This window comes from Jaculus jaculus, chromosome 1, assembly GCF_020740685.1.
Source record: "Jaculus jaculus isolate mJacJac1 chromosome 1, mJacJac1.mat.Y.cur, whole genome shotgun sequence".
In the NCBI taxonomy this organism is placed as follows: domain Eukaryota; kingdom Metazoa; phylum Chordata; class Mammalia; order Rodentia; family Dipodidae; genus Jaculus; species Jaculus jaculus.
The window spans coordinates 128,686,154-128,709,456 of NC_059102.1; the positions used below are offsets into that span (position 1 = coordinate 128,686,154).

The 23,303-nt window shown below is 49.4% G+C and overlaps 2 protein-coding genes across 2 annotated transcripts; one reads left to right on the top strand and one right to left on the bottom strand.

Annotated features, from left to right (window-relative positions):
* Positions 1 to 6,037: 6,037 nt before the first annotated feature.
* Rpl35 (ribosomal protein L35) lies at positions 6,038 to 9,621 on the top strand. Its single transcript, XM_004662709.2, has 4 exons — positions 6,038 to 6,119; positions 6,346 to 6,482; positions 7,223 to 7,304; positions 9,435 to 9,621. Exons 1-4 carry the CDS (start codon positions 6,117 to 6,119, stop codon positions 9,582 to 9,584), a joined length of 372 nt encoding a protein of 123 aa, XP_004662766.2. The 5' UTR covers positions 6,038 to 6,116; the 3' UTR covers positions 9,585 to 9,621.
* Positions 9,622 to 9,642: 21 nt separating this feature from the next.
* Positions 9,643 to 13,429, bottom strand: Wdr38 (WD repeat domain 38). Its single transcript, XM_004662708.2, has 9 exons — positions 13,361 to 13,429; positions 12,829 to 12,949; positions 11,225 to 11,341; positions 11,028 to 11,125; positions 10,786 to 10,866; positions 10,579 to 10,710; positions 10,317 to 10,466; positions 9,969 to 10,016; positions 9,643 to 9,868 (listed from the first exon to the last, which is right to left on the bottom strand). Exons 1-9 carry the CDS (start codon positions 13,427 to 13,429, stop codon positions 9,785 to 9,787), a joined length of 900 nt encoding a protein of 299 aa, XP_004662765.2. The 3' UTR covers positions 9,643 to 9,784.
* Between the last annotated feature and the right edge of the window lie 9,874 nt (positions 13,430 to 23,303).

A 23,303-nucleotide genomic window follows, 5' to 3' on the forward strand; every position in this document is an offset into this window, starting at 1 on the left:
TGTAGCTCAGGCTGACCTGGAATTTACTCTAGAGCCCCAAGATGACTTCTTACTCACTGGTGATTCTCCTATCTCATCCTCCTAAGTGCTCAGACTAAAGGCATGTACCACCACACCTGCCTTATGGATTTTTTTGCTTTGTTTTCAAAGTAGAGTCTCCCTGTAGCCCAGGGTGACCTGGAATTCACTGTGTATTCTCAGGCTGGCCTCGAACTCACAGCAACCCTCCTGTCAGCCTCCTGAGTGCTGGGATTAAAGGTGGGTGCCACCACACTTTTCAAACATAACCCTAGCTGCTGAGCAAGCTTTTGTAGCGTGTAGCCTGTACAATGGTAGAATGGGCACAGAGTGTAGTGCTATGACCCATTCTGAAACTGAAGTATCTTGAAATTAAAAAAAGAAAAGTACCTGTCTAGGATGAAGGAAGCCTTGGGTTTGATCCCCAGCACAGCTAAAAACGGCTCATCTGTATCCCAGCAAAGGAAGTAGAGGCAAGAGGATCAGAAGGCATTAAGGACTTTTAAAGTATATCCATGGGGCTGACAGGATTCCTAGGGCCTTTTTTATTTGGTGTGGTACCACTGTGGGTGCTAGGAGATGACTCTGACCTGAGGGAAGTATGCTTTAGGAAACAGAAGCCAAATTCCCATGATCTCATGGCCAAGGCGGGAGTGAAGGCCCAGCCCAGGACACCTAGGATGCTGATTAGATTCCTGAGGAATTCTCTGAATTGTATGAAAACTATTTTCACCTGATAGCACTCTTTTTAGTAAAAGTAATTGAAATGTGGCAAAGGTAGGAGGATCACCATGAGTTCGAGGCCACCCTGAGACTCCATAGTAAATTCCAGGTCAGCTGGGCTAGAGTGAGACCCTATCTCCAAAAACCAAAAAAAGAAAGAGATCTTTATGGGGTTGGTGATATGTCTAGGTGGTTAAGGCACTTGCTTGCAACACCTAACAACCAGAGTTTGATTCCCCAGCACCCACATAAAACCAGATGCGCAAACTGGTGTCAATTTGTAGTAGCTAGAGGCCCTAGTGGACCATTCATTCTCATTCATTCTATCTCTCCTTGCAAATAAATACTTTTGTTGTTGTTGACTTTTCAAAGTAGGGTCTTACTGTAGCCCAGGCTGACCTGGAGTTCACTATATATTCTCAGGGTGGCCTCGAATTCATGGCAATCCTCCTACCTCTGCCTTCCAAATGCTGGGATTAAAGGTATGCATCACCACACCCAGCTAAATAAATAATTTTTTAAAAAAGAAATTTTTATGATTCTGTCAGCCACAAGATAGCAGAAACTATCCCCAGGACATCAATGTCAAAGGAAACTTAAAACCAGAAATGGTCATTTACAAGGAAATAACCTCAGTAGGAAACTGATGAATGAAATAAAAGCACTTTCCGACATCTTTCCATGCCACCATCATGATGTGTGTGAATGTCCTGGTGGATGCTCTCAAGAGCATCAACAATGCTGTAACAAAAGGCAAACGCCAGGTCCTCATTAAGCTGTGTTTCAAAGTCATTTGAAGCCATTAATGATTACAGAGCTGGGAAAATTGTGACCCTCACAAGCAGGTTAAACAAGTGTGGAGTGATCAGCCCTACATTTGATGTGCAGCTCAAGGACCTGGAAAAATGGCAGCATAATCTGCTCCTACTTCGCTAGTTTGGTTTCATTGTACTGACAACCTCAGCTGGTATCATGGACTGTGAGGAAGCAAGGAGGGAAATCCTTTCTCTAGGGATGTAAAGCATGCATATGAAATGCCTCAGTGGGGGGAAAAAAATCTATGGTCTTGGATTTCCATCCCAGTCAAACAGAATTTTTAAATGGTTTATTTTTATTTATTTGGCAGAAAGAGGGAGGGATGGAGAGAGAATGGGCACTTCAGGGCCTCCAGCCACTGCAAACGAACTCCAGGGGTGTGTACCCCCTTATGCATCTGGCTAACGTGGGTCCTGGGAAATTGAACCTGGGTCCTTTGGTTTTGCAGGCAAATGCCTCAAGCCATCCCTCCAGCCCTCAGGCAGAATTTAAAAATCATCTATAAAGTCTGGCATGGTGGATCACTCCTATAAGCACAATGAACAGGAGCTTGAGGCAGGAGGATCAAGGTCCAGCCTAGAATCCTGCCTCAAAGCAAACAAATCGTATTACACTACATCAAGCATGACAGTATACTGAGGAGAAAAATCAGTGCCTTTGAGTTTCTTAGGTAAAGGCAAAACATTCAGTGTTAGATAGGACAGCACTGGAAAAAAATTTTAAGTTTTTAAAAAATATATTTTATTATTTGAAAGAGAGAGGCAGATAGAGAATGTGCATGCCAGGGCCTCTAGCTGCTGCAAATGAACTCCAAACACATGCACCACCTTGTGCTGCTGGCTTCACGTGGGCCCTGGGGAATCGAACCTGGTCCCTTAGGCTTTGCAGGCAAGCACCTTAACTGCTAAGCCATCTCTCCAGCCCAGCACTGGAAATTTTGAGCGGGGCAGCAACATGATCTGACTTAAATTGAAGAAGAGGACCTCAGAGCTGGAAAAAATGGCTCAGTGTTAAAGGTGCTTGCTTGTAAAAGGGAGACTTCTGGGGCTAGGTTCAATTCCCCAGTACCCATGTAAAGCCAGATGCACAGATTAGTGCATGAGTCTGAAGTTTATAGTAGCAAGAAGCCCTGGTGTATTCATATTCTCAAACAAACATTAGAGCAAAAACGGGGAGCTGGGCGTGGTGCACATCTTTAATCCCAGCACTCCAGAGTCAGTGGTAGGAAGATCACTGAATTTGAGGCCACCCTGAGACTTCAGAGCAAGACCCTACCTCGAAAAACCTGCATGCCTTTAGTCCCAGCATTTGGGAGGCAGAGGTAGGAGGATCATCGTGAGTTCAAAGCACTCTGAGACTACACAGTGAATTCTAGGTCAGCCTGGGCTAGAGTGAGACCCTATCTCAAAAAACAGAACAAAACAAACAAAAAAGAGGGTGACCTCTAGCAGCTGTATTGAGCAAGAACCAAAGCAGTGAGATGATGTAGAAGGTGACACCAGATGAAAAGAAACAGCTCAGGCCAGATAGGTGCCAAGAAAGGGCATTGAGAACATCAAGTATGTTTTGAAAGTAGAGCCCTCGAGATTTACTAGTAGATGGAATGTGGCATGTAAGAAACAGCAGAGTCAGATGACTTCAAAGACGGGGCTGTAACCTAGCGCACAGCGCTCACCAGTATGGTGGAGACCCTGGGTTCATCCTCAGAACGCCAGTAGAACCATATGCATGTGCAACATTGGCCAGTAAAACCACAACCACCTTTAGACTTCCACTTAAAACTGTTTTATGCCCCCATCTGCTCCCACTTCCCTCATCCCATTACCTCCTGGAATCTTGCCTCACTGTGGTCTGAGGTAAGGCTCATCTATGCAACAGCATCCATGTCCCTGGGCCTGGAGACCACAAAACTGACTAGGCAGCCCTGCCATCAGAGATCTTCCAGATTTTCTGTGGAGATGACCAAATCATTTAACTCAGAATATCTGACTAGTGTTAAAGAGGGTTATACAGAGGGCTTGGGACACCCTTAAAGAAATGGGAGAAGGGCTGGAGAGATGGCTTAGCGGTTAAGCGCTTGCCTGTGAAGCCTAAGGACCCCGGTTCGAGGCTCAGTTCCCCAGGTCCCACGTTAGCCAGATGCACAAGGGGGCGCATGCGTCTGGAGGTCGTTTGCAGAGGCTGGAAGCCCTGGCGCGCCCATTCTCTCTCTCCCTTTATCTGTCTTTCTCTCTGTGTCTGTCTCTCTAAGAAATAAAATAAAATAATAAAATAAAATAAGATAAAATAAAAAAATAAATGGGAGAAGGGTCTCTGGAGATGACAACCTGACAGGAAGAAGATGCTTTGGGCTTTAAGTGGTGTATGTTGTTTGTTCATGACTGGTGTGACACCACAGTGCTGACTCTTGGTGGATGGAGCCGCAATGGAACTGTCCAGTCAACCTTCAAGCCCCCACGCCAGCTGTGGCGGTGCACACCTGTAAGCCCAACACAGCAGCAAAGACAGGAGGACCAGAAGTCCCAGGGCATCCTCAAAAACAGCCATCCTGGACTCCATAAAACCGTCTCAGAAAATGGAATGAAAAACCTAAAAACCTTCAATACTTTTAGTTCCTGTTTGTTTCACTATCTAGGTTGACAGAAGGTCTCGAATGACACAATTGGAGAAAATGCAGGAACAGCTGACTGCAGACTAGAAAGGGCGCCAATTCTTCCATCTGGCCATTTGTTCTGGAAACCTAGCAGATACCTCTCCTGCCTAGCTAGCAGTGGTCTGCTATGTGGAGATGAAGTGCAGTGCTCACAGTAGTCCCACGGACACTTTGAGAGATTATGTATCAGGTCTTGGGCCGAGAGGCTACATCTTCTCTAATCCTCATATACCATTTCGTAGGTACGAACAGGCTGAAGATGGGCAGGAAATTGCCAAGAATATTAACTAGTACCTGGCAGTAGAACAAGGATTTGGTTTTTGTCTTTATTTATTTATAAGCAGAGAATGAGAATGGGAGCACTACGCCCTCTTGCCACTGCAAAGAACTCCAGATGCGTGTGCACAAAGCTTTACATAGAAACTGGAGAATTGAACCCTGGTCCTCAGGCTTTGCAAGCAAGCACCTTTATCTGCTGAGCCATCTCGAGTCCGTTTTGTCAGGTTTTTCTTTTTTTTGTTGTTATTTTGTTTTCTTTTTCTGAGGTAGGGTTTCCACTAGCTCAGGGCTAGCCTTGAACTCACAGTGATCCTCTGCTTCCCAAGTGCTGGGATTAAAGGCATGCAGCTCTTTTGTTATTTATTTTTAAATTTTAGTTGCAAAGAGAGAGATAATGGGTTTTCCAGGGCCTCTAGCCACTGCAAACATTCCAGATAAATGTGTCACTTTGTGCATCTGGCTTTATGTGGTGCTAGAGAAAAGGACCCTGGTCACAGGCTGTGTAGGCAAACAAACACCTTAACTACTGAGCCATCTCTTGAGTCTTTTTTTTTTTTCTTTTTGGTGACTAGGTCTCATGTATTCTCACGCTGGCCTCCCATACCCAATGTTGCTGAGGCTGGCCTTACACTTCTTCTGTCCCCACCTTCTAGGTCTACCTGGAATTACAGATGTGTGCCACTAAGCCCACATCTAGAACAAGAATTTGAAACCCAGTTTTGGTCCCTAGTAGGAAAAACAAACAAAAAGAACTGGTGCTGGAGAGATGGCTTAGCGATGAAGGCCTGCAAAACCAAAGGACCCAGCTTTGATGCCCCAGGACTCATGTAAAAGCCAGATGCAAAAGGTGGTGCCTGCATCGGGAGTTCGTTTGCAGTAGAGGCCCTGGCACGCCCATTCTCATATTCTCTCTCTCTCAAATAAATAAATAAAAATACGCCTTTAATCCCAGCACTCGGGAGGCAGAGGCAGGAGGAACGCTGAGAGTTCGAGGCCACCCTGAGACTACAATTATAGGTCAGCATGAGCTGAGCTGCACTACCACCTCAAACAACCAAAAAAAAAAAACCACCCGGGCTTTTACTCCGCCCATCCTGCCCACCTTGCACTTTAAATTGTAGGCTAACACCGCACTATTCATCCTGGGAACCCCTCATTTACCACGAGGTGGCGCTCGCCTGTCATCACAGCAGAGGGATCGCGCGTTTGAGGACGGCCTCAGGTATAAAGGCAATTCCAGCTGACCCTCTGTCCTCCGCCTAAAAACACTCACTACATGCCGTCTGCACCCCTAGACAACTGATGCCTCGTTCATAGCAGCACGAGGCACAACGTCTGCTAGGTGTCTCCACTAAATGATCGAGTGGGCAAACGGGAGCCTTCACTATGCTATCTCCAGTCACCTACCGCGTACCCTAGCACTCAGTTTCCCAAGCCGCTCAGTCGGCCTCTCCAGCCAGTCTTACACGCGCCGGGACTCGCACGCCGGCGCTCCCGGAGGGGCGGGGCTCCCAGGCCGCGGCGTCATTGGCCGGGCGCAACGTCACCCGGAAGTAGTCGTGGAGGTCAGCCCCTCCCCTTCCTCTTTCCTTCGGACCAGGCGGCGGCAGCGGCTACGAGCGTAGCCATGGTAAGAGCGGGCGAATCGGGCGCCATCCGAGCGTCGTGGGGGCGCGGGGGACACAGTGTGGGGCGCGAGCTGAGCTCGGGAGTGCCCTCGGCCGGACGGTCCGTGGAGGCGCCGCGCGGGACGGCGTAGCCGCGCGGGGCCGGGTCCTGCGCCCTCGCTTCCTCCGAGGGACTTCTCCGCGGGCGTAGGCCCTGGCTGATGACCGACACGGGCGTTTCTCGAACAGGCTAAGATTAAGGCTCGGGACCTTCGCGGCAAGAAGAAGGAGGAGTTGCTGAAACAGCTGGACGACCTGAAGGTGGAGCTGTCCCAGCTGCGCGTCGCTAAAGTGACCGGCGGCGCGGCGTCCAAGCTCTCCAAGATGTGAGTGGCGGGCGGCCAGGGGACTTTGAAAGTGGGCTCCCGGGGCCACGTGGGAAAGCTGTGTGCCGACCCTTCAGCGACACTTTTCACCCTTCGAGTTTTCGCCTGGGGCGCCCCCGCCCAGGTGCTGTGGCTGGAGAGAAGACCCATGCGGTGCTGAGCTGGAGCCTTCCTTTCCAGCCTCTCACCCGCACTCCGTTTTGTTTCTACTCACCTTGCCCCCCATCCCGGAAATAGGTGCTTGATAGCCCTTACCTAAGCTGTGATGCTTGTGAAAGGAATATGATTTTGGAATCTGCCCGATGGGTAGACTGGCTCATCTCCCAGAGGTTTTTATTATTTTTCTGATTTTTAAAGGATGGATGTCCTCGCCACGCCGCTACAGCCAGATAACCTCGAGGTGGGAGGTGGGCAGTTGAGCAGGAGCCATGCTTGTCATGACTGCAGCCTGCTCCTAACTTTGGGAGTGCCTTCCCTGAGCAGCCTTTCATGCGATCCTTAAAGGAGAGTGGTAGCCCATTTTATGGCATGACCCTGAAAGCCTTGTTCCTGGGATGACATGCGTGTCCTCAGCTCAGCCCTGGCATTTAGAACTGGTTTCTCTTGGATGACATAGATGGGTTGGTGGGAAATGCGACTGTTGCCTGCACTGTGACAGCTTCATTGTTAGGTCTGAACAGAGAGCGGTGGAGAATCCTCTCTGTCTTCCTCGCCTTCACTGGCGTCTCTTATTCTTACAGCCGAGTTGTCCGAAAATCCATCGCTCGAGTTCTCACAGTCATTAACCAGACTCAGAAAGAAAACCTCAGGAAATTCTACAAGGTAAGTAAGGTAGGGTTGTCTGCAGGAAGCAAATTCTAGCCCTGCACTGGCTAAGGGGAATTATATAGAGGCTTTGGGTTGCATGGGGCTGGGGGTGTGAATGTTTTTTGTTTCTAACTGTGGCAATTTCTTGTCTGTTCAGCACCTACGTTTTGGTTTTCTGAGGTAGAGTCTCGCTGTAGACCAGGCTGATCAGGAATTCACTCGGTAGTCTCAGGTTAGCCTCGAACTCATGGTGATCCTCCTACCTCTGCCTCCCGAGTGCTGGGATTAAAGGTGTGCACCACCAGAGCCTCCCTGCCACTGTAAATGAACTCCAGGCCCATGTACCACTTCGTGCATGTGGCTTTATGTGTGTACTGGGGAGTCAAACCCAGGGCCGTGAGGCTTTGCAAGCAAGTGCCTTTAACTGTTGAGCCATCTCCCCAGCCCCAGCCTGGAACTTGACATTTTGTGGTCAAGTCCTTAACACTGGTGTTGCCAGGGATTTTTGCAGAAGCAGTGAGAAACTGCTAGGAATTGGTTCTTGTGATGAGAACTCATGACACCAGGAATGAGAGAGAGCTTTAGCCCTTTCAAGGCTGTGACCGATTAGATCAGCTACCCAGAGGATAATCCCTCTTAATGAAAGTCATCTGACTGGTGCTTTGGTGATCTTTGCAAAATATAGACAAATTAGTTTTAGGGTTTGACTTATCACGGGAGCTGTGGTGGTGTGTCTGGGCCACCTTTGTGCACATTGTGGGGAGTGGGCTACAGGGGTTTCAGCCCAGGTGGTAGAGTATGAATTGCCACCAGAACCACTTACTGAGCAGCCCTGCTCCATTCAGGCACCTCAGGGAGGTGAGTGAAGGCTCTCCTCTACCAGACCCTTGTGTTGTGCGCGCTTTTGATCCCAGCACTTGGGAAGCTGAGGTTAGGAGGATCGCTGAGTGAGTTCCAGGTCGGCCTGGGCTAGAGTGAGACCCTACCTTGGGTAAAAACTTTTGTTTGCAAGAGAGAGAGGGAGGAGGAATTAATATGTCCTCTTGGCACTGCAAATGAACTCCACATGCATGTTCCACTTTGAACATCGCATCTGCTTCTTCATGAGTACTGGGGCATTGAACATGAACAATCAGTACTTTACCCACTGCTCCATCTCTAATCCCAGATTTTAAAAATATATATATTTATTTGAGAGAGAGCAAGCATGGGTGTGCCAGGGCCTCCAGCCACTGCAAATGAACTCCATATGCATGCGCCTCCTTGTACATCTGGGTCCTGGGGAATCGAATCCTGGTCCTTTGGCTTTGCAGGAAAGTGTTTTAACTGCTAAACGCTCTCTCCAGCCCCAATCCCAGATTTTAAAATGCAAACACCTAGGTGTTATATGGCTGCCCTGTTCAGCAGCTGTAGGTGAGTTAATGAGCTTGAAATGGATGAGGTCCTGCCTGAGGTGATTGGATGAGGCTTTTCTGCCTCTGTTACCTCCAGAGTTCACCTTCACTTACACACCTGCTTTCTGTCTCAGACTCCTGCTTTCCACTCTCCTGCTCCTCTCTGGTGTGACCAGTCCACAGGGTGCCCAACTGAATCTTTTTTGTGGATTTTCTGCTTTTCATCTGGCATTCAGGGTGCTTGCCCTAAAGCTGCTTCCTGCCTTTGGGCCTGTTTATGTGTTAAGTCTTACCTACAGGACTTTGTTCTGGGGGCATCAGTGAGTGGTCCTATCCTAAAACTTTCACTGGGGGGATTGGGAGCCAAGGGCAAAGGTGACAACTGCTGAAGGCTCAGGGCAGCAGTGTGGCAGGGCCTTCCTTGTACCTTGTGTCAGGATAACCTTGACTAAGCCTTCCTCTGGGGTTCAGTGTTATGTGATAGTCCCTCCAGAGTTACTGAGTCTCTGTAACTTAAAACTCAGCAGCAGTTAATACACCAGGACCTGTTGGATGCCACATATCCTTGACTAGGTTGTGTGACTTTGTGGCTAGTAGTCTGGCAGGTTGGTGGAATACTGAGGTGTGGGGGGTTAATGAACCAGTGAGCAAGTGTGTAGTCCCCATTGGTGCCCTCTGGCCTCTTCCCGCTGGCCACCCATTGCTTGCTTAGCACCTGGTACTTACATTCACCCTGTCATGTCTGTCCCAGGGCAAGAAGTATAAGCCTCTGGACCTGCGGCCTAAGAAGACCCGCGCCATGCGCCGCCGGCTCACAAAGCACGAGGAGAAACTGAAGACCAAGAAGCAGCAGCGGAAGGAGCGGCTGTACCCTCTGCGCAAGTATGCCGTCAAGGCCTGAGCTCACCGTCGCTACAGCAATAAAACACAAAACTGTCTGATGTTTCTTTGCTTGTTGGTATTTGCACTGGCCTCCCCACAGAGGTAGGCCAGGGGTGGAGGGTGGTCCTGGAAGCGTGGGTCTGGTGGGCACTGTTAGTTTCTTGGGGCCGGTGGTAGTGGTGTGCGGGGAAAAGGTCCTAGGTGGCTTGAGCAGTGGACTTAGCTTGACGGATGAGCAGCCCCAGACACTAAGAGTTTCCCATCTGGGGTGAAGACACAGGCATGGGCCACATCCAGACGTCCCTGCCAACAAGAAGTATCACACTGTTTGCCCTTTAACCCACCCAGGTCCCCTTGGGGTCTTTCCATGGGTGGTAGTCCTGGACTGCAGCCAAGGCCTTACCTTCAGGGTCTTAAGGCACTTTCCAGAGTTGCAGTCCCAGACCTTGACCTGGAAGTAAATGTGCAGGAAATGCCATGGTGACGTCTGTGGGGTCACCTCCCCATAAGTCCTGGCAAACAGTTCTGGAGCTTGTCTGCAGGGTAGGTTTGAAATTCCTCCATAACTTATGTCATGCAAATTTAGTTGCCAGAGAGCTGTGGGGTTATGGAAGTCTCACTATGGTTAGGGATAGCCCCATCTGTGGTGCTGGCCATTGAGTAAGGCACAGTTCTGTGTCTGAGTCTTGTCCTTGCCCCTACTACATGAGTGTGCATGTTGACATTTCTGGAAGTTTTGGGCAGAAGTTACCTTGTGGGAGTAGCCAGCACTGGCCAGCTGCAGCTCGTCAGGAGAGAAAGCTACACTCTTCACCCAGGTTGTGTGGCCCGTGAGCTGGGTGAGTAGGTTGTTGGTTGCTGGCTTCCAGATGCGGATGGTCTTGTCCCAGGAGCCAGATGCCTGAACAGACAGCTATGAGCCCAGGAAGTTTGGGGTCCACATGTTCCCTTGGGCCCCTGTGTGGCCTACACCCTTGTTAAGCGTCTCACCAGCAGAGGGCAGCCTGGCTTACCAGCAGGCCAGAGGCTGAGTAGCACAGACAGCTGATATTGCCTCCGTGGCCCTCCAGTTTCTGGGAGTAGACTGCTGGGGTCCTCACCCGCAGGTCCCAGATGCGTACTGTGCAGTCCCAAGAACCAGTGGCCTGTGGACAATGCCTGTACTAAGTGGCTCCCTCCTAGGGTCACGGGGGGGGGGGGGGGGGGGGAGTGAGGCTTACCAAACAGTCAGCATTTGGAGAGAAGTCACTGCTCTGGACAGAGTCATGGTGTCCAGCCAACAAGCATACATTGTGGCCTGACTGCCAAGAAAGCTTGAGTTACGGAGGTGGTAAAGGGGTCCTGGAACCTGGTGACCTGCTCTTAGCCTGGCCTTCAGACCCAGGCCCACCCTCCCTGCTCAGCTGCTGGATTGGTGGCCATGCATAGTGAGGTTTGGCCGGACTCAAGCCCCTCCACATACCTGCACCTCCCAGAGCATCACCCGCTTGTCCCAGCCACCTGACGCCAGCAGTCTTGAGTCAGAACTGAAGCTGACAGTCTCCACACTCCGCTGGTGACCTGCAGACACCAGTCCAGAAGTAAGGAGGGGTCTGGACACTGCAGAGTACAGAGCAACTAGGGGATTGCTGTGGTTCCTGTGCCATGCAGGCCACTGACCTTCTAGCACCTTCAGACACTTGGCTTTTGCTACATCCCACAGACGAATGGTACAGTCATAAGAGGAGCTGGCGAAGAGGTGGCCGTCAGGGGAGAAGCGGCAAAACTTTACAGGGCCTGGGGCAGAGAGCAGGGTTTCAAGCTTGATATAGGCTGGGATCTGTTGCAGCTTCTGATCCCAGTTTACCTATCTGGGAAATCAAATGCAGGCACCTCCAATACATCCTCACAACCCTGTCTGCCTCATCTCGTTGCCTCTCCTAGTTCCATACTAGGCACTAGAGACCTTCTAGTGACTTGTTCCATTTTGAATGAGGTGACCAGACATGGCCCAAAAGTAAGTGAACGCATGCAGAACAGAGATGATCTTGGTTTTTTTAACCTTTTTGTTTTGTTTTGTTTGTTTTTCGAGGTGGGTTCTCACTGTAGCCCAGGCTGACTGGGAATTCACTATGGAGTCTCAGGGTGGCCTTGAACTCATGGCACTCCAACCTCTGCCTCCCAAGTGCTGGGATTAAAGGTGTGCACCACCATGCCTGGCTTTAAAACTACTTAAAAAATGGGTCTGGGCAGAAAGCCAAGCGCCACATGTTCTCTCTCATATGTGGATCCTAGCTACAGATGACTGGGCTTCTGCGTGAGAATGAAAATACTTAGTAGCAGAGGCCAGTAAGTTGAAAAGGAGACATAAAGGGTGGAGAAAGGAAGGGAGGAGGATACTTAATAGGTTGATATTGTATATATGTAATTACAATGATTGTAATGGGGAGGTAATATGATGGAGAATGGAATTTCAAACGGGAAAGTGTGGGGGTGGGGAGGGAGGGAATTACCATGGGATATATTTTATAATCATGGAAAATGTTAATAAAAATTAAAAATAAAAAATAAAAAAAATGGGTCTGGGGCTGGAGAGATGGTTTAGCGATTAAGGCACATGCCTGTGAAGCCCAAAGACCACATTCGATTATCTAGGTCCCATGTAAGCCAGATGCACATGGTAGTCCATGCATCTGGAGTTTGCAGTGGCTAGAGGCTCTAGAGTGCTCATTCTTCTCTCCCTCTCTGTCTCTAATAAGTCTCAAAAATAGGTCTGGAGTCAGGTGTGGTGGTGCATGCCTGTAATCCCAGCTCTCGGGAGACAGAGGTAGGAAGATTGCTGTGAATTTGAGGCCACCCTGAGACTCCCTAGTGAATTCCAGGTCAGCCTGGACTAGAGTGAGACTTTACCTCGAAAAAAAAAAAAAAAAAAGCAATAGGTCTGGAGCTGGATGTGGTGGCTCAGGCCTTTAATCCCAGCACTTGGGAGGTAGAGGTATAGGAGGATCGCTGTGGGTTCGAGGTCACCCTGAAACTACATAGTGAATTCTGGGTCAGCCTGGGCTAAATCAAGACCCTATCGCGAAAAACCAAAAAATGGGTCTGGGAGGCTTGTTCCCTTCCCCCCCAGTCAGGTGTGGTGTCTCCTTTTTTGGCTGCCCACCCCTCCGAGGCTGTCTCCCTCCAATACCCTCCCCTAAGGGTGGAGGTCTCTGAGGTAGGCTTTGCCAAATATCAGCACAGCCATAGGGGTCTCTTTCTCCATCCAAGTGGCTGGTCCCCACCTGTGTGACCAGCCATCTTCCACAGCAGCCTCCTGTTGTGTGTGTCCCAACCATACACACAGCCATCCTCGGAGGCTGTGAGCAGTATCCGGCCATCCGGGGAGAAAGCAGAGCAGTTGACCTGTAAGAACACAGCGTGCTTCCATGCCAGTAGGAGTCACCCGCCACCTAATCTCTGATCCTGTATCTGTTCCTGTACCCCTCCTAAACTGCCCAGGAGCCTAGGGTAGGGGTACGAACTACAGCCTCGCTCTACAACCAGAGTCCTGTAAACCTGTGCCCGAGAGCTGTTGAGAAGCGCAAATTCACTTTAGAGCCAGAGCCCAAGCTGGTCTTGTTGGTGCACTCCAGTCATCCTAGCACAAGGTTGAGGCCAGCCTGTCCTTGTCTCAAAAGATAGAAGAATAAAACAGAAAACATTAGATTACATTCTTGAGCTGGGACCAGGGGATTACTCTGGAATCCCACTACACAAAACCAAAAATAAAAGTACTTCAGACCTCAAATTTGGACAGAGCCCGCTGGGCCTCACCTCCCCACGGTGCTGGCCGAAGAACCTCACTCTCTTCACGGCCAGCGTCCCTGGGGTCCCGCTGTTCATGGACACCCCTTTTAAGTGGGCGCTGGCGCCCCCAAGGGACCCAGTTTAGGACCAGGTGGAAAGGAAAGGGACACTGTGTACAAGCAGTCACCATGGTAATCGGGGCGGGGCGCGCAGCCGCAGTGGGGTCTTGGACCGGCTACCTGGAGAGCAAAGAAAGACTGTTCTCAGGAGGTGGAGCCGAAGCAGGTTGGACCCCAGGCAGCCCAGAGAAATGACTTCCCGCGCTGCGCCTGCCACCGCCTCTGCAGCTGCGGAGCAAGACGGTGCGCAAGAGAACCGCTAGAGGGCGCGCAAGCCCCACGCGCCCGCCCGTCATCGGCTTCAGCCAGGGTTCAGCGTCCCCACTCCCCTTTGACTAACGGAACTAGATCCTATTCCCCATGGTCACCGCCGAGGCAGCCCTGACGCGCGGGTACAAGCCCTGGTAGGGCCCGGCGCATGGTAGTGGCTGGTCCTGAGGCCAGGGACTGTAAGACACCTCCACCCTCCTGGGATGACTTGAAGAGAGGACAGCAGTGTGTGCAGGATGCAGGGCATTAGAAAGTGGGGCCTGGCCAGGCATAGTGGAGCATTCCTTTAATCCCAGCATATGGGAGGCAAAGGTAAGAGGATCTCCATGAGTTCAAGGCCACCCTGAAACTACACAGTGAATTCCAGAGCAAGACTCTACCTTGAAAATCCATAGAAAAAAGAAAAGAAAAAAAGTGGAGCCTAGCATTCTAGCACACAAAATGTCCTCAGCAGCAAGTTCTCGCAGGGTTCCCAGCAGCCTTTAGCAATCACGAGGACCATCACTCAGCACACCACATTCTAACATTCTCAACTGTGCTAGCTGAGGGTATGGGGTTGTGGGTGTAAGAGGAAAGCCCAAGATGCTCTCATCAGGTTCTCATATGCATAGCTTGGGCCTGACACCTGGAAAGAACAGGACTTTCTAGGCAAAGAAACTGAGGATCTGAGAAATGAGAGGCAGTACTAATTGTAAGGTTTGGGAGTGACCAAGACCACACACACCACTCTGAGGCAAAGATGAAAACTTTTATTTGGGGAAAGTACGAGATGCCAGGGCTGACTCACAAGAGAGGAGCCCAGCCAACCTGAGTTTTCAGGTAGTGGGCTTTATAGGGCTTGGGAGGAGGTGAGGAAGGAAAAAGAACTCTAAGTTGAACAGAGAACTTCCTTTTGGGGAGAGCATCACATTAATCATTTAAAATAGCAAGTGTGTGACACCAGAACAGTGACCATGTAACTGGGTTAAGGAGGCAGGAAACCATGACCTGGGGCACTGTTAGGCAAGGAGGGGATAACTGGGTGGTTTCTTGAAGAATGTGGATAATCCACTTTCCTATGTCTCTGTCACCATTCTGCTGACCATGGTGACTCCATTTTGGGAGCCCATCTTGACCTAACACTAATGACGCTGGCATTTCATTCCTTTTCTGACTCTGGGCCACCAGAGGCCTTGAAGCAGGTGTTGAGGTCCCTAACTTCTGGTCCTTCCAGGAAGCAGCCCAGTGGGTCAGTGTGGGCAGTCATCAGCTTCCCCACTGAGACCAGAACACCCCAGACCTGCTCTGCTCCAGTGGCTTCGTCACTCCTTGGGGCTGAGCAGCTCACTTGGGAGAGCTTCAGACACAAGGGTTCCCAGCGGTGACTCACGCCCCTCCCCCAGGCCCCTTTGCCACAATCTTCTCACGAGATCACTGTGCCCCTGCTCTATTTTAGGCCCAGACAGTCAGGCGGGTGAGGGGGTGACAATGGCGGCTTTGAGGCGGACTCACACCCCTCCCCAGTGTTCCCAGAGAACCCAAGTCACTGAGCTAGCTCCTCAGGGACCATCTGGTGCTGGGACTAGAAGGCCCTCCCTCCACCCCCACACATGACTCCCAGAGACAGAGTCCCCTGCCCCTCCCTTGCCTGTTTGGGCACTGACATCCATGCCCTCTTTGGACATGTTGCCCAGCCACCTGCTTACCAAGGGGCGACCCAGCCTAGTGCAGCCCATCACTCTCAGAGCCTAAGGTGGGGGCTGGGGTTAAACCATCTTCTAGCTGCAGGCTGTAAATGGGTCCAGCTGTCATGAGTCCCAGAGGCCTGGAGGCCAAAGCATTAACCCTCTAGCCCCTACCTCATTCTGCTCATCTCCTTCCTTCCCCCATGTCACCCTGAAGAGGTCATTGTGCCCTTTGTACCATGCCACCCTCATGCTCACCCGAGGCAGTCTACAAATGTCCTTCCCCATCTTTCACCCACTGATTTTAACTCTTAATATCACGTCCAGCTCAAGCCTCAATCCTGGGACTCCACCCCTCCTTGCCCATCCCTGTTGCATATGCTAGACCAGAGCTCCTGTTCCAAAGATGGAGCCATAGCACGGCAGGGCTGGGCTTAATGTAGCCACTGCCAGCTACCAGCTCTGGGATCTGGGGCAGGCAGCCCAGTCACTCCGTGTGCCTGTTTTCTCATCTGTAAAGTGTGTATCCCAGGCTTGTGTGTAAAGAGTCAGTGGAATGATACTCAGTGGGGGTGACATATGTGTAGAACCGCGCACATCAGTGATAGTGGGAAGGACCCCTCCCCCAGATCTCCTCAATCTTGCTCACTGGCCCCACAGCTTGAGAACACTCATGATGTAGAGGGCTCTGGTACCAGGGCCTTCATGCCCAGCAGGATTGGGAGAAGCCATGTCAACCCTGGGCTTAGGCAGGGGCTGTACCTGTGTGGTGTGACCCTGCAGAGCCCCAAGGAGATCACAGTAATGGTGGCAACAGTGACACAGATCCCAGTCTCTTCCAGGAAGGTCATGGGGGCATTTTCCACCGTCTGTCTATTTTCTCCGGGAAGTCACAGGCTGTCCTCCCTGGACCATATGGAAAGGTGGGGTTCCTAGGATCTGCACTGGTGCCCTGATGTCCTCCTGCTGTGGCATGCATGCAGAGATCAGAGGACAACTTTCCAGTCTATCTTTGTCTTCCACCACATATTTTTTTTACTTCTTATTGAAAACTTCTATAAGTATAGTGAATATACTATAATCATAATCCCTTCCCATGACCCATATTTCCCCTCCCAAATCCTTCCTCCATTGAACCCCTTCTTCCTTCCAATTAGACTGTCTTCTATTTTCATGTCATTGTTTTGCAGGTCTTGTGTAGGTAGCATCAGCCACTGTGAGATCATGAATATCAGGGACACTTTGGGTCTGGAAGACAGCATTGTAAGCACTCCTCCCCTTCCTTTGGCTCTTACATTCTTCCCACCACCTCTTCCACAATGTTCCCTGAGCCTTGGAGGTGATAGAGATGTCTCACTTAGTGATGAACACTCCACTGTCACTTCTCAGCACTGTGTTCTAACTCATTCTTTTTTTGGAGGTAGCGTCTCACTCTAGCCCCAGGCTGATCTGGAACTTGCTCTGTAGTCCCAGGGCTGGCCTCGAACTCACAGTGATCCTCCTACCTCTGCTTCCCGAGTGATGGGATTAAAGGTGTACACCACCATGTCTGGCCTTGCACTACTTTTTGACCCTGGCTTTACCTGTGTGCTGGGGAATTGAACCCAAGTTGTCAGGCTGTGTGAGCAAACACCTTAAACCAATGACTTTGAAGAGCAGGTTCCTCCTTTTCAGATGTCCTTTCAAAGGAGTGCATTCCAGGCTGGAGAGTTGGCTTAGAGGTTAAGGTACTTGCCTGTGAAGCCTAAGGACTCATGTTTGACTTTCTAGGTCCCAAGTAAACCAGACACAAAAGGTGACACAGGTGCACACACCTGGAGTTCAATTGCAGTGGCTAGAGGCTGTGGTGTGCCAATTCTCTCTCTCTCTCTCTCTCTCTCTCTCTCTCTCTCTCTCTCACACACACACACTCACACACACACACAAACACACTCACAAAGCCAGTCTGTTGGACTTGACTAAAAAAAAAAAGTTAATGTACATTCCTGCCATTCAGTCTTTCTGGGATGAAATCATCTCAGGCACTGTCTGCATTGATTTGTTTTTAATCCATTTTTTAAATTATTACTTAACTTTTATTTATATATTTGAGAGAGAGAGAGAAAGAGGCAGAGAGAGAGAATGGGCGCACCTGGGCCTTTAGCCACTGCAAATGTCCTCCAGACACATGCACAGCTTTGTGCATCTGGCTTACATGGGTCCTGAGAAATGAAACCTAGGTCCTTTTGCTTTGCAGGCAAACACCTTAACTGCTAAGCCATCTCCCCAGCCCTCTCCATTGTTTTAATATAAAGCAGTTGGACCATCTTCCTTATGGTTGCTAATGTGTTTGACAAAAACAGCTTCGGTAACTTAAAACCAGTCTCTGTGACAGTGTATTTTAGTTTTTGTTTGTTTATTTATTTGAGACAGAAAGAAAAAAATAGGCAGGTGGAGAGAGAGAGAAAATGGGCACACCAGAGCCTCCAGCCTCTGCAAACAAACTCCAGGTGTATGCACCTCCTTGTGCATCTGCTTTATGTGGGTCCTGGGGAATCAAACCTGGGTCCTTTGACTTTTAAGGCAAGCACCATAACCACTAAGCCAGTTCTCCAGCCCACCAGTAATTTTTTTTCAAGGTAGGGTCTTGCTCTAGCCCTAAGCTGACCTGGAATTCACTATGTAGTCCCAGGGTGGGCTCAAACTCATGGTGATACACCTACCACTGCCTCCCGAGTACTGGGATTAAAGGCGTGTGTTACCACACCTGGCCAGTCCATTACAATTTAACCTCAATCAAACTCTCTGAGTCTGGGCAGCAGAATGCAGGCAGCCCTTATGCAAGTAGCTCAGTTCCAACAAATTTCTCTGCAGTCTTTCCTTTCCCTTAAAAATTCTCTCTTCACTTAGTATTTTCAAACTCTCACAAGAATAGTCCAAAATACTTGGCTTACCACTCTCGAAGGTATCTTATGTTGCAAGTAGCAAGTCCATCCCCATTTCTCCAAAAAAAAAGTTTCAAAAGACCAAAATCCACATGGTCAGATTTCTCACACAGCAACATCCCACTTTCTGGTATCAATTCTGTCATAGTCAGCTGGGATGAACCTTCACACCAGACACAGTTTATGGGAGGACGGGATTTGTTGGAGCTTATAGGTAGATGGCAAGTTCCATAATGGCAGAGAAGCTGGCCTACTTTCACAGGTCCAGACAGACAGAAATACCACCACCAGCATCATGAGCAAGCACACTCCAGGAACACATAATGGCAGAGCTCAGACATTCTGAGTACCTTAAGCTGGAATTCAGATCCACCTGCTGTAATGAACACATTATGGCTGGACCCCAGGATCCACCAAGTGATACTTCCTCAAGCCATATAGCCCAGGCTGGCCTCAAATTTGTAAGGGTCCAACCACCCCTGTCTCTTTACTGCTGGGATTACAGGTGTGAGCCCCCACACTTAACTAAAAATGTCAATTGTGCTAGAATTCTTGATCCTTAGCCTGAATATTTGTTTATTTATTCAACACAGAGAGAGAGAATAGGTGCGCCAGGGCCTCTTTTCACTGCAAACAAACTCCAGATGCATGCACCACCATGGTCAGCCTGAATATTAATTAGCTTTTCATTGCTGGGACAAAATACCTGGCAAAAATCTGTTTAAGGGAAGAAGGGCTTATTTTGGTTATATTTCCATCTTATAGCCATCATGGTGGGAAGGCTCAGGAGCTTGAAGCAGCCAGGCACAGTCAGCCCACTGAGCAGTGAATGCTGGAGTGAAGCCAGTTCTCTCCTTTATACATCCCAGGATCCCAGACTGTGGAACGGTGCCACCCACAGTTAAGGTGAGTTGTCCCATCCTGTTGCAATCAGGTTCACATTGCTGGCAGAAATCACCTGACCAAGAGCAGCTTTTGGGAAAAAAGGGTTTATTTTGGCTACTGACTCGAGGGAAAGTTCTATGATGGCAGCAGGGAAAACGATGATATGACCAGAGGATGGACATCACCTCCTGGCCAACATCAGGTGGACAACAGCAACAGGAAAGTATGCCAAACACTGGCAAGGGAAAACTGGCTGTAATACCTATAATCCTGCCCCCAACAGTATACTGCCTCCAGGAGACGTTTCCCTACTTTCCATCAGCTGGGAACCTAGCATTCAGACGTGGACACGTGAATCAAACCACCACACATCTCTAATTAATTAATCAAGATAATCCAACTCAGGCAAGCTGAGAGGATAACCTAATCTACATTATCTTTGACAGGTGCTCCTAGGTCCTGTCACGTTGACAGTTAGTATAAACTCTCACAGCCTATAAGACACTTTTACCATACTCTAGGGTGATGGGCTCCTTCCTCTTCTCATGCCCCCTTAATTTCCCCTGTCTTTCTATCTGCCTCACCTCTATGCCTTGAAACCAGCTTGTTTCCTTAGAATGAGTTCTTCTTGGAGCTGAAAGAGCCCCAGTGGACCTTGACTGAAGCATCCCTGGAGTTTCCAGAAGCCAGGTCCCCTGCTGTGCCTTTAGGGTCTCTTCTCTGGTCTCCCCTTACAGGTGTTTGCACACAGGGATTCTGGCTCCTCAGGAAGCTGCAATCAATGCCCTTGAAGTGCTATGGTTTTCCCAGACTGAGGTCACCCTATTGGAAAATACTAATTTGTCATACCCCCCCCCCCCGCACAGTGTGGGGAACAGAGCTAGAAATATGCTTAGTGTAGACTGACAATGGCTAACTTAAAAGGCACTGTTGGGCTGGAGGAATGGTTCAGTGGTTAAAGTCACTTGCTTACAAAAGCCCGAAAGCCTGACAGCCCAGGTTTGATACTCCAGTACCTCTTTAAAGCCAGATGCACAAAGTGGTGCATGCATCTGGAGTTCGTTTACAGTGGCAATAGGCCCTGGCTCACCCATACTCACTCTCTCCCCCTTGCAAATAAATAATAAAAAATAGGGCTGGAGAGATGGCTTAGCTTGCCTGCAAAGCCTACAGACCCAGGGTTCAATTCCCCAATACCCAGGTAAGCCAGATGAGCAAGGTGGCGCATGTGTCTGGAGTTAGTTCACAGTGGCTAGAGGCCCTGACATGCCCACTCTGTCTCTCCCTCTCAATAAATATTTTTCTTTTAATTAGAAGAAAAGGCACTGTCTTCTCCAGTACTTTAGTAATGCAACCTTCAATGCTAAGGACATTGCAGTGTGCCAGCTACTTCATTTGCTGCCAATACTATGAGCACGTGTCCTCATGAGCTACTGTCCAGCCCTCCAGCCCCCGGTCGGCTACTTGCACAACTGATTCTTCTGACCTTGCTAAATGTCAGCCTCTTGGCTCCCATCCAGCCATCTAGTCTTGAAAGCACTGTAAGAGTCCCGCTTCTATGGCATAAAGTGTTCATTCTGATGCATAGCAACTGCAAATTCACAAGCAGGCCTTCCATGGTCGAACTCCACTTTGGGGAAGCCGTGATCTGTGGGGCAAGCTGGACTCTGGCAACAAACAAGCAGAACCACGGGTGGCTACAGGAGACCCTCAGAGAAGAGGTTGGGGTTGCAAATGGCAAGGACAGCAATGCTGTCAGCAAGGAGAGGATAAGAAGCTGAATTCTGTGTCAGCCAGGGCCCAGCAGCACCCTTGGAGAGCTTGTGATGGGCCTGGCTGAGCACGTGGCTACTCCTTGGCTGGGGGCCAAAGACTTACCTTGACTGGCTTTGTGTGTGCGTATGTGTGTTAAATATTCATCTATTTAACAAAGAGAGAGAGAGAGAGAGAGAGAGAGAGAGAATATGGGCATGAACTCCAGATGCATGCACCACTTTGCGTGTCTGGCTTTACGTGGGTACTGGGGAATCGAATCCTGTGTCATAAGGCTTTGCTAACAAGCAACTTTAACCACTGAGCAATCTCCCTAGACCTTGACTGGCTTCCTAAAAGATATGGATCTCCACCTGCTGAGCTAGTCTGTCACAGAGCTCTGGTGAAAGCCAGCAGAGCATCTGGGCTCTAGGACCAGGCAGCTGCTTCAATTCTGGCTCCAGCAGCTGGCAGCTGTGACCTCAGGTGACCCCCTAACTGACCTGTCCTTCTTTTCCTCAACTCTCACTGAGGGTAATGACTGACAAACACATTTGCTTTGGGGACCGAGTTCATACTTGTCTATCCTGGGAAGGTTCTGGAACACCATGTGTGGTACAATGTCAGCCACATCCCACCCAGTAGCCTCAAAGATATCAGGGAGGGGAGTTGGAGGGATGGTTTAGCAGTTAAGGTGTTTGCATGCAAAGCCAAAGGATCCAGGTTTGATTCCCCAGGACCTATGTTAGCCAGATGCACAAGGTGGCGCATGTGTCTGGAGTTCGTTTGCAGTGGCTGGAGGTCCTGGCACACCCATTCTTTTTTTTTCTCTCTCAAATAAACAAATAAATAAAATATCTTTAAAAAAGGAAAGAAATAATATTTAAATTTTTTTTTTTTTGCTTATTTCTTTTTATTTATTTGACAGCAACAGACAGAGAGAGAGAGATAGAGAGAGAGAGAGAATGGGCCTGCCAGGGCTTCCAGCCACTGCAACGAACTCCAGACACGTGCACCCCTTGTGCATCTGGCTAACATGGATCCTGGGGAATCGAGCCTTGAACCGGGGTCCTTGGGCTTCATAGGCAAACGTTTAACCGCTAAACCATCTCTCCAGTCCAGAAATCATATTTTTTTTTAAAAAAAAAAAAGATATCAGGGAGGGTCTGAAGAGATGGCTCAGCGATTAAGGCACTTGCTTACAAAGCCTAACAACCTGAGTTTGATTCCCCAGTACCCACATAGAGCCAGATGCACAAAGTGGTGCTTGCATCTGAAGTTCAAAGAGGCCCTGGTGCGCCCATTCTCCCATTCTCTCTCTCCTTGAAAATAAATAAGATTTATTAACAATAATAATTTAAAAACTAAGGGTCTGGAGATATGGCCCAGTAGTTGAAGGCACTTGTCTGCAAAACCTCATGGCCTAGGTTTCATTCCACAATGCCCACAAAAAGCCGATGCTCACAGATGGTGTATGCACCTGGCGTTCATTTGTGGCAGAAGGCCTTGGCATGCCCATTCTCTTCTTCTCTCTCTCTCTCCTTATGAATAATAAAAGTTATAAAAAATTAAAAATTAAAAATATTTATTTGAGAGAATGCATAGGTGCACCAGGGCATCTTGCTGCTGCAAACAAACTCCAGGCACATGTGCCACTTTGTGTGTCTGGCTTTACTTCAGTACTGGGGAATCAAACCCTGGGCTAACAGTTGCAAGCAGATCTTTCTTTCCTTCTTCCTTCTTCCTCCCTCCTTTCTGTCTCTCTCTCTCTCTTTTGTGCTGAGACAGGGTCTTTTGTAGCCCAGGTTGCCCTCAAACTTGCTTTGTAGACAAGGATACCCTGGAATTCCTGCCCCAACCTCCCAAGTGCTAGGATTGAAGGTGTGCACCACCATACCTGACTGCTTCCTTGTTTTTAAGACTTTATCACCCAACCTGGAACTCATGATCTTCCCACTCAGCCTACCAAGAGCTGGGATTACAGGCCCTGCCTGCTCTGGCTCTCTTGAGGTTCAGTTGGCCTGACCTAGAAACTTCATCTTGTTTATTTATCATATTATATTTTTAGTATGCGCTTTCCTGTTTGGGTAGCAACATCACCCGGATGCCATGAGGAACCTGAGAGGCTCAAAGGCCTGGCCACCCACCCACTCTCTCAGTGTGGGCTGGAGCCCCAGGCCTGCATTTCCCAGCTGTCAGGCCAGGGCCTTGTGCCCAAAGCCACTGAGGGCCTCTCCCACGTTCTGGTGACTCCACAGTGAGATCCCAAGGGAGCCTGTGTGGAAGCCAGGAGTACGCTACTGTCCTTGTGCATGCTTCAGGTCTGGGATGAATGAGGGACCTAAGAGGGTGGGCT